This window comes from Aptenodytes patagonicus, chromosome 1, assembly GCF_965638725.1.
Source record: "Aptenodytes patagonicus chromosome 1, bAptPat1.pri.cur, whole genome shotgun sequence".
In the NCBI taxonomy this organism is placed as follows: Eukaryota; Metazoa; Chordata; class Aves; order Sphenisciformes; family Spheniscidae; genus Aptenodytes; species Aptenodytes patagonicus.
Genome location: NC_134949.1, coordinates 51,830,898 through 51,844,525, shown reverse-complemented (window position 1 = coordinate 51,844,525; position 13,628 = coordinate 51,830,898). Strand labels below are relative to the sequence as shown.

The window sequence follows — 13,628 nt, the reverse complement described above, 5'->3', positions numbered from 1 at the left end:
AGACCTGTCTCTGAAAAGATTTAACAAGAAATGCTTATAGAAAATCTGCATATTTTTTTGAATACATTACTTCCCAATATATTTTTGTTTGAATAAAAAAATGGAGGATTAGGCTATCTTAATAGTTTTAATATTCACCTATGTTAGCATTTACATTCCTAGTCAAGATCATGGGCAACAGTATATTTAAACACCGTTTAACATAAATACACAGTTTTCCTTTTGAAGAGCTTAAAATACTAACCTTTTTCAAGTGGAGATTTATTTGAAATTAATGCAGCTGGTTTCGTTTGAGCACATTATGTACTATAATTTTGACTTTTAGAAGGGTGACTCATTTCACTTTTAAAATGAAGAGAAATTCATGGTAGTAGTAATTGAGAGGAGTTGACGAGGCAAAACAAAACCATAGTAATGGTTTTGTAAGGAAGATAGATAATTGTATCCAGGTGGTTCCCTCCTCAGGCAATGTTTTCCTTAGTCTCAGCAAGATAGTTGGCTTTGAGTTACTGATTTAGTTAATGATACTGAGTTATTGCTTAGTTCATCTTCCTACACAAGGATCTTTGTAGGCAAGAGAGATTCCTGCTGAAATGTTCATCAAGCTGGTTACAGCCTCTTAGTTTTTTGAGGCTGCTTAAGTTTGATCAGCCATAAAGTTGCTCTAGATGATACATTTATCTACACACATACCAGCTAGGTAGCCAGTACACCCTATTTTCACTGTTCCTCAGCATAGTCCCTTTGACGGGGGTGAATGGGGATGTGACAAATATGTGTAGAAGCTGCTTGTATAGTGTCGTGTCTACCATAACAAGAACTGGATCATAGTAAAAAATACTGCCCCGGGTAACCTCTCTGTAATCCAGTACAGGAAAAGTCTACATTAGTCTGTCATTTGCATATTAGTATTGCAGCAAATCATCAGAAATGTTCTTGAAGATTACATCAATGTTCTTGCAAAAATCCATTCCATTGTATTTTTGTAGTTGAAATCCTAGCTTTAATATGCTTTTCTTCTTTGGTAGGTCTTGTGCTTCTTTTAAATTTCCATTATTTATATTTACTGGCTAAAACTGTGAAACATGGTACTTGAATTTGACTCCTCACTGGTAGGATTTCCCTTTTAAGGTACTGAGCTCTTGTTAAGCTCTACGAGTTAGAGATACTTGGCAATACTGAAAGTTAGGTTACTAATATGGAAGTGCCTGAATATGGATTGATATACCTAATTTTAAGCTTCGGCATTTGAAAAAATACTAACTACACATGAAACTTAGTTTAAGGACTAATTCTTACAGCAAAGAAATCGTCATTACTTCTATTTATACTTTGAAGTCTGTATTTGAAACCTTATTCCAAACATGTAGGGGATACAAAAAATAGCAGTCAGGAAGCTGAGGAACTTGACCTCACGTGTTCCATTTCCCATATATTTTTAATTAAGAAATTATACCAACCTGCCAGATTTCAAGTAAAACTCAAAAGACCTTTGAGTCTATTCTACATCCACGATACAGGAACAATGCAAACTTTTTTTTGTCCATGCATGTAAATATTATTCAAAAATTAGTGTAAATTCTAAGAAAACTAGCATGATGGAATATGCCCAGACAGTTGTCATATACTGTAACTTCAGCTTGCTTTTGTGATAGAAATCTATCTCCTTTTAGATCATTAAAACAAAAATTACTTCTTTACAAAAGTCACTCTAAACCAAGTATTTTAATCCTAGCATGCAAATAAAAATACTTTTGATGCAGGGCTTCATTTTGATACTGGTTGCAATGTTGAATTAGATGAATGTTTTATGAAGTGTTCTTCAAATTAAAAAACCTATGTGAATGCAAATGGCTGGTTTTATTAAGTGAAATTATTGGTTTTTTTTAATAGACAGGATAACAGCATATCATTAGTAAAAGCCTGCTGGAACGAACTTTTTACACTTGGTCTTGCACAATGTTCGCAAGTTATGAATGTGGCAACTATATTAACTGCATTTGTTAATCACCTTCATGGCAGTTTACAGCAAGGTAAGGTGTATACTGCGCACATTGCCAGACTTGGGGAGTTACTTCATGTTTTTAAGTTTTGAACTGCACAGAAGCTTTTTACTTATCCTTCAGTTGTTAATGAAAATTTACTGTTTATAGAGTTTTGTGGTTAGTATTGAAACAAAGTAATACTAGAAAATACAGTTCACAAGATAGAATTTTTTTAGCAATTTTGCAAAAGTCAGCTATGCTAATACTTACCCCCAAATTAAAAAAAAATACATGTATTACCCATCTATCTAATATAGGTTAGCATTTACTGGGATTGTTTTTATTGTGTGTCTATGTAATGTCTAATAGCATTCTGCTGTTCTGTTAATACACATCAGCTCAAATTAGGAATATTTCAGGCAGCATCAACGTTAAGAACACAAGTGCACTGTGAATATGATTCCTCTGTATCAAGGGTATAAAAAATGACCCACCTGTCCTTGCTGTTCATAGCTGTGAAACAAGGCAGCCGAATGCCAATTTGGTGATACACTTCCTTTACATAACTTAGCTTGTTGACTTCTGTGTACTCGTTTTAGACTACATGCAAGTCTTCAACAGATCTTCACTAAGTATACTTCGTCTCTTATTAATCCTACATCGTGCATCTTTTGCATATTTTTCATTCAAGTGAAAGAGATGTCAGTTGGCCTCCTCTTTCATTTACTCTACAGCGAAGGAGTGGTAGGGGAGTCTTTTAGCTAATCTTCTTTGTGTGCTTGTGAACGCTCACAAGGTTGTCAGCACTAAAAGCTAACCAATCAAAAATAGTATAGTATTCATCTGTTCATAGTCTTGACAAATTTTTAATAAGGTAGATGCACATACAAAAATCTTAGCGTTTTCATGTTTAACTAGATTTTAGGGTTATTTGCTGTTACGTGGATGAAAATTCACTGTTGTTAGTGCCATGCAAAAACAGATGGAAAAGCTGTAGAAAAACAGCCCACAAGACTATAGATTTTTCCTCTCCTTTTACAATAAGGGAATTAAAGAATTATTTCTGAGGGGTTTTCATGATTTAAAAATATCCACAAAGTCCTCCTATAAATAACAACAGTTTATAATTAAAACAAATCTGCTAAACATATAAAGACATTCACAGATTTCTTAGTGAGGGATACAAATGGAATTTGGGAACTTACTTTGGTCTACGTTATTTTTAAGCATGTTCACCAAAAAGGGTATTGTAGTAATTAATAATGGTTTTATCATTACTACAAATACGTATTTTTGCCATTTAATTTGGGAATTCAGTTTGAATGCAAAAATCAGAAATTTATAACCAATGTCTTCCAGTTGTGTGGTATGCCAGCTGCAGCATCTCCAAGAGATAACAAGTTTGTGTGGCCCAGGGACCCTAGTTTGATGGATCGTGGAGGGAACGGGATTTTCAGGCTGCTTAGCTATTGCTGACCCAAGGCGAACAGCTCTGCACCAACCACGTTCCCCTAGATGCAAATCAGGAAAGGTGTATAGTGCACCTTCTTTTTCAGCAGTGGCGTGGTCTTTGACTGGCTAAAATAACCCATGAAACTGTACACTAACCTATCTCATGGCACCTGACCCTTAGATGTAGAGCACAGATCTGCAGTAGCAGTGTTTTCTTTACTTGTAAGTAGTCTTTCCCTTCCTTGATCATTTCAAGCTCTAGTCCACCCCTGATTGCTGGAAGCTTTAGTGACAGGAAGAGACCTAATTGGACAATGTGTTGGGGGGGGAAGATTGTTGTAGTCCATAATTGTTGGTGTCAAGATTATCTTGAATTCAGATAATTCAGGATTATAGATGGCATAGGTCCCACTGTTTGAATCTAATACAAATCATTATTTTTGAAAATCCAGTGTGACCGCATTTTTTGCATGCGTGTTGACTTGGGGGTTTTATATTTTGTGTGTGGACTTAGATAAGCTGCCAACAGACAGAGGAAAACTAGTAATGGAGCATATCTTCAAATTGCAAGAGTTCTGTAACAGCATGGTTAAGCTTTGCCTAGACGGATATGAATATGCATATTTGAAAGCGATCGTCCTCTTCAGTCCTGGTATGTAATTATTCCAAATGTAAAACTTTAATCTCTGCTATTTTTTGCCATATAACTTCTGCCTGTTTCATTATATGCAGTTAGCATCACCTGTAGAATTACTGCCTCACTTGTTGAGGAATCTGGGAAGGTGTGTAATGAGGACTGTAGGAAGAGGAGGGTTAATCTTTTAATGTAAATAGTTGAATGCCGCTTTGGAGACTTAAGTTTTACTCTTGCCTCTGCCATTGATGTCTTTTTTTCTTTTTATTTATTTATTTATTGCTTTTCATTCTGTGCCTCCTTTCTGGGGTACTTTTTCTGAGGATCTGCAGTTCAATTTTCAGAAGTGTTGCTCTTGCACATCTAGCTGAGATGGATTGAAGTTGGGTTTTTAATGTATGAAAGACTATCTCTCTGGGCATCAATTCTCACAGGCAAAATTACAGAAACTTATCACCTCACTTTACGTAGGTATTTTGAAAATAAATATTACATTTGTGAATGAACACCACAAACATTCCCTTATATTATTATTTCTGTCTTCTGAACAGTATTTGCCTAAGGTACTCCAAGTAACATTAATGGACATACATTAGACAGTGAAGATAAAATAAAATAATTACTATTTTCTCCTTCTGGGAGACTAGTCTACAATATGGAGGAAGAAGAGTCCTCTGGTTGTGATAGATAGTGACTGAGTAGTTAGATTATGTAACACATATGCCTGGACTGTAGAAAGCTACAAAATTAATTTTCTTCATTTGAAAATTGTAGAATTAACTTTTCACTAAAAGCATTCAGAAATTATATCAGTATACTTCAGGTCTTAGATTCATAATTCAGAATTTAGGGATTTAATATAAAACCAAAACCAAATCTTTTGTTAAAAGAAAGATGTATAAACCTCAAGTACTTTCTGTATCTCCAGGAATTTTTCACTGTCACATTTAGAAAGTAAATCTTCAGTCACTCCATTTTGCATTAGAAAGTTTTAAAAGCATCAACAGCTTCCTTAATCCTCATTGCTCTGCCTTTTTTAGATGCTGATGTCCCATAGAAAAGATCAGAGCAAATTTTAAAAAGCTGTCTGAATCTTAGTGACCTGCCCCCCGTCAGTAGTGTAGGATATGGAGGAGAACTGGGTAATTTGGTTCTTGTCAGTTCTGTAGATTTATTAGATCTGAGAAGAACTTTCTTTTTCCATTCAGTTGCAGGTCACCCTTTCACAGAAAAATTAGTTGAGGTGAGAAAATATTTTGGAACTTGGACACTTCCAAAATGTAAACTTTAAGCAGGTTTTCTTATATATATATATGTGTGTGTGTGTGTGTGTGTGTAAAAAAGAATTGTGAGGTTCTTGCTTTGCAGTTTCCCTCATATTTACATTATCTTTTCTATATATAGTATCTACAAGGAGTATCCGCATCTCCCAGTAAAAGTGGCAGTATCAGCAGGAATTCGTGGTACTCATCTAAGTGCACAACAAAACCCTGCGTATCTTCCATTGCTTTTTTCTCCTTTTTTTTTTTTTTAATATATTGCATTAATGGAAGACTTCCGAGATGAAAGATGTACTTCCAAATAAGAGGCAGGAACCCTCCAGGAAAGATGATAAATTCCCAGAGGATATTCCAGTGATACTCTTCTGTTGTGGATCACTGAGGAAAATCAAAACCTGAGTGTTTTCACTATAGAAAATAATCCTGCTGTCAGTCCTCATGACTAGGAGAATCTTGCATGGTTTTATGTGTTTGCTTCGACAGCCCACTGAAGCATAGGAACAATTTCATTTTTCTGATAAGCAGTACCCACCATGAGTTTAACTGCAATATTAAGAGCTCTTGAAAATGTTTGCAATTTTTCTTTTCCGCTGAGGACTGAAGAGTTGCCTGGGCTTTTCACCGTTATTTCAGAAGAGGCAGAGACTTTATTTAAGTGGAGGGTGGGAGGGTGTTTGTTTGTTTAGTTTTAGTAGATAATGCTTGTAGGAGATGTAGTTCTCCTCTAGGTGTTCCTTACCCAAAATAATCCTTTCATGGCATTCCCATACTCAGAACTGGTACAGGTTGCTCCAGGAAAGAAACAAAATGATGGAAGAATACCTCAAGCCCATTTTTCTAGCACAATGTCTACTAGGATTTATGACAGAATCTGTTGGCCTGTCTGAAGAAATCAGTCCTGTTAGACACCAGAAAATACTTCTCTAGGAACCTTTCACTTGCAAAGCAATATTTACTTATTTGTTTAGTCTGAAGTTAATTTGTCTCCTTTCAATTAGATTTGACAACACAGAAGGTAGAAGGAAAAATATCTTGGGAAAAGACTATATCCAGTCACATGACTGAGATGAATTTCCTTTAGCTCACATGCTTTCAGGATCACATTCCTAATGATGTGTAGCTGCTTTAATGGCAATGTGTTGTCAGTATTCTTGATCCTGCGAGCCAGGTAACAAAATCTTCATATAACTGAAAGTCACGTTCAGTACCTTGAACAGAAGGGATGTGCTGGCAATGATTCACAGGCCAGAAATTACAATTTCAGGGATTTTACTGCTCTGCTACAAGATGGGGCTGGGCTGCACATGCAGCAGAGTCCTAAGGTAAGAACATCTGCTTTAGTAGGCCCTGCTGATTTGCTGTCTTCCATAGCTGGAGACTTGAAGATTACTGAAAATCTTCTGTGCCAAGCCGGCTGTTTGACTGTCACAAGACAGCCTTGGGCAAAGAGATGAGTGTAAAGGGAGTGCCTAGAAGACTTTGCATCTTTATAAATGACTACTAGTGTACTAGCAGTGGTCTTCAAACTACTGTTTTCGGAAGTTGACTTCTGGCTGTGTTTCTGACATTGCTCTAAAAGCAGTGTCATGAAGCGATGCATATTGCTTGTCGACGACAACTCTTCAAAATGTGTTGCTTCTTTAAGAACTTGTTAACCTCTTGTTCTCTGCATAAATTTGAAATCATGCTTTAAGAATGACTGAATTACTGTATAGGACAAAATATGCCTCTGTGAAATGATGTGTTCAGGGGAGTCCAGTGTGTCACGTAACTGCTAAATTGCTCTGAAAGCTTCTATATCTGCAGAGCTAGACCAAAAACTCCTGGTTTTGTTGACAGAAGACCATATATTTGGAGAGAAGGAGCCAACTGTTAGAAGTAATCTTTTATCTGACATAATTTGGCAGCTCATTTATGATCCTATTGCTTATTTCTGATCCCATTTCTGAAAAATAAAATCTACATAGAATCATAGAATAGTTTGGGTTGGAAGGGACCTCTAAAGGTCATCTAGTCCAACCCCCCTGCCGTGGGCAGGGACATCTTCAACTAGATCAGGTTGCTCAGAGCCCCGTCCAACCTCACCTTGAATGTTTCCAGGGAGGGGGCATCCACCACCTCTCTAGGCAACCTGTGCCAGTGTTTCACCACCCTCAGCGTAAAAAAATTTCTTCCTTATATCTAGTCTAAATCTATCCCCCTTTAGTTTAAAGCCATTTCCCCCTTGTCCTGTCGCAACAGGCCCTGCTAAAAAGTTTGCCACCATCTTTTTTATAAGCCCCCTTTAAGTACTGCTAGGCTGCAATAAGGTCTCCCCAAAGCCTTCTCTTCTCTAGGCTGAACAACCCCAGCTCTCTCAGCCTTTCTTCATAGGAGAGGTGTTCCATCCCCCTGATCATTTTTGTGGCCCTCTTCTGGACCCGCTCCAACAGGTCCGTGTCTTTCTTATGCTGAGGGCTCCAGAGCTGGACGCAGTACTCCAGGTGGGGTCTCACCAGAGCAGAGCAGAGGGGCAGAATCACCTCCTCGACCTGCTGGCCATGCTTCTTTGGATGCAGCCCAGGATACGATTGGCCTTCTGGGCTGTGAGCGCACATTGCTGGCTCATGTCCAGCTTTTCATCCAGCAGTACCCCCAGGTCCTTCTCGGCAGGGCTGCTCTCAATCCCTTCATCCCCCAGCCTGCACTGATACCAGGGGTTGCCCTGACCCAGGTGCAGGACCCTGCCCTTGGCCTTGTTAAACCTCATGAGGTTCACACGGGCCCACTTCTTGAGCTTGTCCAGGTCCCTCTGGATGGCATCCCGTCCCTCTGGTGTGTCAACCACACCACTCAGCTTGGTGTCACCTGCAAACTTGCTGAGGGTGCACTTGATCCCATTGTCTATGTCACTGATGAAGATATTAAACAGTACCGGTCCCAATATGGACCCCTGTGGGACGCCACTCGTCACCAGTCTCCATCTGGACATTGGGCCGTTGACCACTACCCTCTGGATGCAACCACCTAACCAATTCCTCACCCACCGGACAGTCCACCCATCAAATCCATACCTCTCCAGTTTAGAGAGAAGGATGTTGTGGGGGACCATGTCAAAGGCCTTACAGAGGTCCAGATAGACGACATCTGTAGCCCTTCCCATGTCCGCTGATGTGGTCACTCCATCACAGAAGGCCACTAGGTTAGTGGTGTGGTTTAACCTCAGCCGGCAACTAAGCACCGCACAGCTGCTCGCTCACTCCACCCAGTGGGATGGGGGAGAGAATCGGAAGGGTAAAAGTGAGAAAACTCATGGGTTGAGATAAAGACAGTTTAATAGGTAAAGCAAAAGCTGCGCACGCAAGCAAAGCAAAACAAGGAATTCATTCACTCCTTCCCATGGCAGGCAGGTGTTCAGCCATCTCCAGGAAAGCAGGGCTCCATCATGCGTAATGGTTACTTGGGAAGACAAATGCCATCACCCCAAACGTCCCCCCCTTTCCTTCTTCCCCCAGCTTTATATGCTGAGCATGACATCACATGGTGTAGAATATCCCTTTGGCCAGTTTGGGTCAGCTGTCCTGGCTGTGCCCCCTCCCAGCTTCTTATGCCCCTCCAGCCTTCTCAGTCGGTAGAGCATGGGGAGCTGAAAAGTCCTTGACTGGTGTAAGCACTACTTAGCAACAACGAAAACATCAGTGTGTTATCAACTTTGTTCTCGTCCTAATAATAGGCCAACTGTATGAGATTCAACAAGGCCAAGTGCCGGGTCCTGCACTTCGGCCACAACAACACCATGCAGCGCTACAGGCTTGGGGAAGAGTGGCTGGAAAGCTGCCCAGTGGAAAAGGACCTGGGGGTGTTGGTTGACAGCCGGCTGAACATGAGCCAGCAGTGTGCCCAGGTGGCCAAGAAGGCCAATGGCATCCTGGCCTGGATCAGAAATAGCGTGGCCAGCAGGAGCAGGGAAGTGATCGTGCCCCTGTACTCGGCACTGGTGAGGCCGCACAGGCTCGAATACTGTGTTCAGTTTTGGGCCCCTCACTACAAGAAGGACGTCGAGGTGTTAGAGCGTGTCCAGAGAAGGGCAACGAGGCTGGTGAGGGGTCTGGAGAACAAGTCTTATGAGGAGCGGCTGAGGGAACTGGGGTTGTTTAGCCTGGAGAAAAGGAGGCTGAGGGGAGACCTTATCGCGCTCTACAACTACCTGAAAGGAGGTTGTAGCGAGGTGGGTGTCAGTCTCTTCTCCCAAGTAACAAGCGATAGGACGAGAGGAAATGGCCTCAGGTTGCGCCAGGGGAGGTTTAGATGGGACATGAGGAAAAATTTCTTTACTGAAAGAGTGGTTAAACATTGGAACAGGCTGCCCAGGGAAGTGGTTGAGTCCCCATCCCTGGAAGTATTTAAAAGACGTGTAGATGAGGCGCTTAGGGACATGGTTTAGTGGACATGGTGGTGTTGGGTTGACGGTTGGACTCGATGATCTTAGAGGTCTTTTCCAACCTTAATGATTCTATGATTCTACATATCTTCTACTGTTTCTACAAAACAAATGGTTCATTGTTTTTCACTCTGCTTTTTCCTCTGTTCTTAATTTTATCCTTCTCTTCCCATCCAAATGGTATTTGTGCATACAAAATTCCAATAAATGTCAGTGTATTGAAACAATGCTGTTCTACTGCTACACAGAGAACAGAGCTGTATCATCAAGATTGATGTAAACATTTCAAGCACTGCATTTATTTGAACTCTTCAAAATGTCTGGTTGTATTTATAAAAAACTAAGTAAAACATAAACATAGAGGAAAAGAACTATAAGGAGGTAAAGCAGTGTCCTCCACTAAAACTGTGAAGTTGCTACAGCTACCAAATAATGATTTCAGTATGCTTACAATTAGATAATCTGTATAGATTTTAGTGCATCTTATATAGAACGGGTATAACAATGTAGAGTGTTTTTTTCAGATCACCCAGGTCTAGAAAATGTGGTACAGATTGAGAAATTTCAAGAAAAGGCTTACATGGAGTTCCAAGACTATGTAACAAAAGCATATCCGGATGATACTTACAGGTCTGTAAACTTATATGCTTACTTGATTGATTCTGTTTTCAGAGCATCGGTGATACTGATTTGTACAGTATTTCTTGTAATAAATATGTACATTTTCTTCTTACCTCCTTAAAGGTAAGAAATTACCTTTAGAGCACTTTAAATATTATGCATGTACTCATACATATTATGAGCATTATTTATCTACTCATTCATTATTAATTTCCAAAACGAAATATTGGAAATAAATATTTTTAATGTTTTCATTTTGAATTGCACCCACCTGGAATATTTCCTCATTTAGTCTAAGTCCAAACATTATATGGTCCATGTAATTGACAGGCATATTCACACTTTTTGTACTGTTGAAGACATGACTGAACATAAATTTAACACTCTACTGATTTAAATATTTAAGCCTTTCATGAACTAGATATAGTGAATTTTGACTAGTATTGTCCCTTGTTATCTTACTGATAACATGATTGTGAGTAACACCAAAATCTGTGACCACAAGTAACACTTTTTACCAAACTTACTTTTCAGACTGTCTAGACTTCTTCTCCGATTGCCTGCTCTTAGGCTGATGAGTGCTGCCATCACTGAAGAGCTATTCTTTGCAGGACTAATTGGAAATGTTCAGATTGATAGCATCATCCCGTATATTCTGCGCATGGAGACAGCGGACTACAACTCTCAGATAATTGGTCATGCCGTATAAAAGTAGCAGTCAAGGATTCTATACCATGGCAGTCATGGTGATGTAAATGCATACCCTGTCTCCAAGAGATGGCAATAAGCCTTCCCATGCACCTTTCCAAAGAAGGCTAATATTCCTCCTTTCCAGTACACTTGGGAAATGTGGTGGAGTGTATTAAGGAATATAGGATCGCTTCCTATTTTTCATCTGATCTTCAAGGACTTGTAAATTAACTTGATATCTGAAGAAAGTCAAGAATTGTCCATCCTATTTTTGTAGATAGATGAACTTGGAATATTTGTTTATGAAGTCCAGGCTTGTGAAGAAACTGAAGAAGCTTTGACTGAACTAAGGTATCTCAACTTAGTTTGATGTTTTAGACAAATAAATTAACTTTCCTCTCTGAGTTGTGTTTTCAATGTTTTGCTACTAGCTCTTTCTCACTGATCAAAAGGAAAATACATGATCAAACATCCTGAAAAGGCCAGTGTTTCCATGGAAACAAGACTATTATAACCAAACTTAGTTTTTCCTGTTGTTTTGAAGGGAGATTTGTTTCTTGTTGAATGAAACACTGGACACCATTAGAAGTGCAGGGAAAGTAGAGGAAGTTCACATTTTAAAATACTCTGATGATATGTTGATGCAGTTGATCAAAAGTGAAGCAGCAAAGGGTCAGTACTGACTGTAATACTACTGTGCAGTAGTATTACGTCTTGGTAGACATCAGCTGTTTTATACTATGAAAAACTAACAGAGAACTGTATACTGCAGGTATTCAAAGACACCATCCTCCTGTTTTTTCTGGTCTCAGAAGTTAAAGCTTTTTCACACTACCCCTCCCTCTTTTATACTCAGCGCACAACGATGGAGGCATTCTAGATGCCTCTTAACTTGTGTTCATGTCTTTATTTTTTTATTATTGTTAGCCTTTGGCTAGGTAGTTCTCTTTTCCAACCAGTCTTATATGGTTATTTTTTAAATTTGAGTTTGTCAAATCCAGTGCCCCTCCCTATGGGAGCATGATCTCTGCTGCTTTTCCTTTCCTTATTAGAAATGGGTCTAGATACTTCATATATTTTTCCTGAATCATACTCCATAGCTCCATCTAAGGATGGGTTTAAATGTTTTTCTATCTTGAGGCATGTGCCTCACTGACAAGTAACACTGACACGGCTGCTTCTTGCTTCCCTTTGCAACAGGAAGTTATACATCCCTAGCACATTTGATACCTGTTGCTTAAAATGAGAGAAGTATCCTAGTAAAAGTGGTGGTCTACCTCTGACACTAGCATTTAGGATTATCTAAATCTTGGATCAAGGCCGAGTTCTATTTATCATGAACCTTCACTTTCTCTGGCATGAGGAAGAGCCTCACCCAATCAAGAAACACATGGTTGCACCAGAAACTGCTTAGCCAAAAGATCAGCTTAAGTGGGGGCCTTTGCCCACTCTGTACTAGCAGCTCCAAGACCACCCTAACACCAAGAGACTACTAGATGAGGCTTGGGTGAGTTCTGTAGTTTTTCTCAGCACCTGAGGATCTCAACCAGCCAAAAATCAGAGAACTGCCTCTGACGCTGAATTTCTGTGTTCTTTTCAATTGCACTAACTAAGCTGCTTGGATTTCCCTCCAGCCAAGCTCTGTAATCTGAGGCTGTACTACAGGATTGGTCATATCCAATACCACAGACTAAAGCACTCAGTGCTGAGGACCCCTGATGCGATGGAACCATCCCCCTGCTCTGCCTTGCCACTTACTGACTTGCTGGAGGACAGCCTCCAGTGTCGGAGCTGGCCATGGCAGCTGAGCTTTTCCCACATTCCACCTTTCGAAGGGCGCAGGATTCAAGCTCTTCATTTGTGTTCCCTGGAGAGCAGTATGAGGACTACTTCTTTGTGTCTCAGGAGGTATGCATCTCATCAGCAGGGATTGTGGAAATATGAAAGACAGTTGCTGCCAATATGCTGTGGTTGTTCTCTCCCCAGGGGTTAGAGGCCCATCTTGCTATCTGAAGGACCAAGTTGCAGATGGGAGGTACATCATTCTTCAATTCAGCTCTCCTTAGAAATTTCTAGCCCTGTGCTATCCCTAACCCACTTCTGGCCCTAACAGGCATGGGAGATTTATAGTCCTCTGTGTTAAACCTTTTAAGGAAGCTGACAGCACGTTACTCCTGAATATTTTGGAGGTGGTTTCCCAGGCATTCCAATACTCTTGGAAGAGTTCTACTCCAATATTCTCCAGATTCATGTAACCCAGACCATAGTACGATGGAAATAAAAGCTTGTTTTCCTTCTAAATGCAAATCTCTCTCACATCCTTGCAGAAATCTTTTACTCCATAGCTTGAGCCTCAGGTGTGATATGCAGTTCTTTGTTTACAGCTGGCCAAAAGATTCAGCTGATGCAGCCTCTCACATGGTACCGTCCAGCTTCAGAAACAGCTGAGAAAATACCAGTGTTTCTACAGACTTAAATCTTTAGCGATTAAATCCCGCAGCTCATCCATCTTTATCGTAGAACAGCCCAGGTTTGAAGGGACCTTG

General features: G+C 39.9%; 1 protein-coding gene across 5 annotated transcripts in view; it reads left to right on the top strand.

The window, feature by feature from the left end:
* NR2C1 (nuclear receptor subfamily 2 group C member 1) overlaps positions 1–11,487 on the top strand; it is a 58,001-nt gene extending 46,514 nt beyond the window's left edge. For all 5 annotated transcript variants that reach the window (XM_076334674.1, XM_076334681.1, XM_076334648.1 and 2 more), the window contains 4 exons: positions 1,894–2,033; positions 3,952–4,089; positions 10,296–10,401; positions 10,927–11,487. In XM_076334674.1, the coding sequence (XP_076190789.1) occupies positions 1,894–2,033; positions 3,952–4,089; positions 10,296–10,401; positions 10,927–11,101 (559 nt within the window). In that variant the 3' untranslated portion in view covers positions 11,102–11,487. The remainder of the gene's footprint in view (positions 1–1,893; positions 2,034–3,951; positions 4,090–10,295; positions 10,402–10,926) is intronic.
* The last annotated feature ends 2,141 nt before the right edge of the window (positions 11,488–13,628 follow it).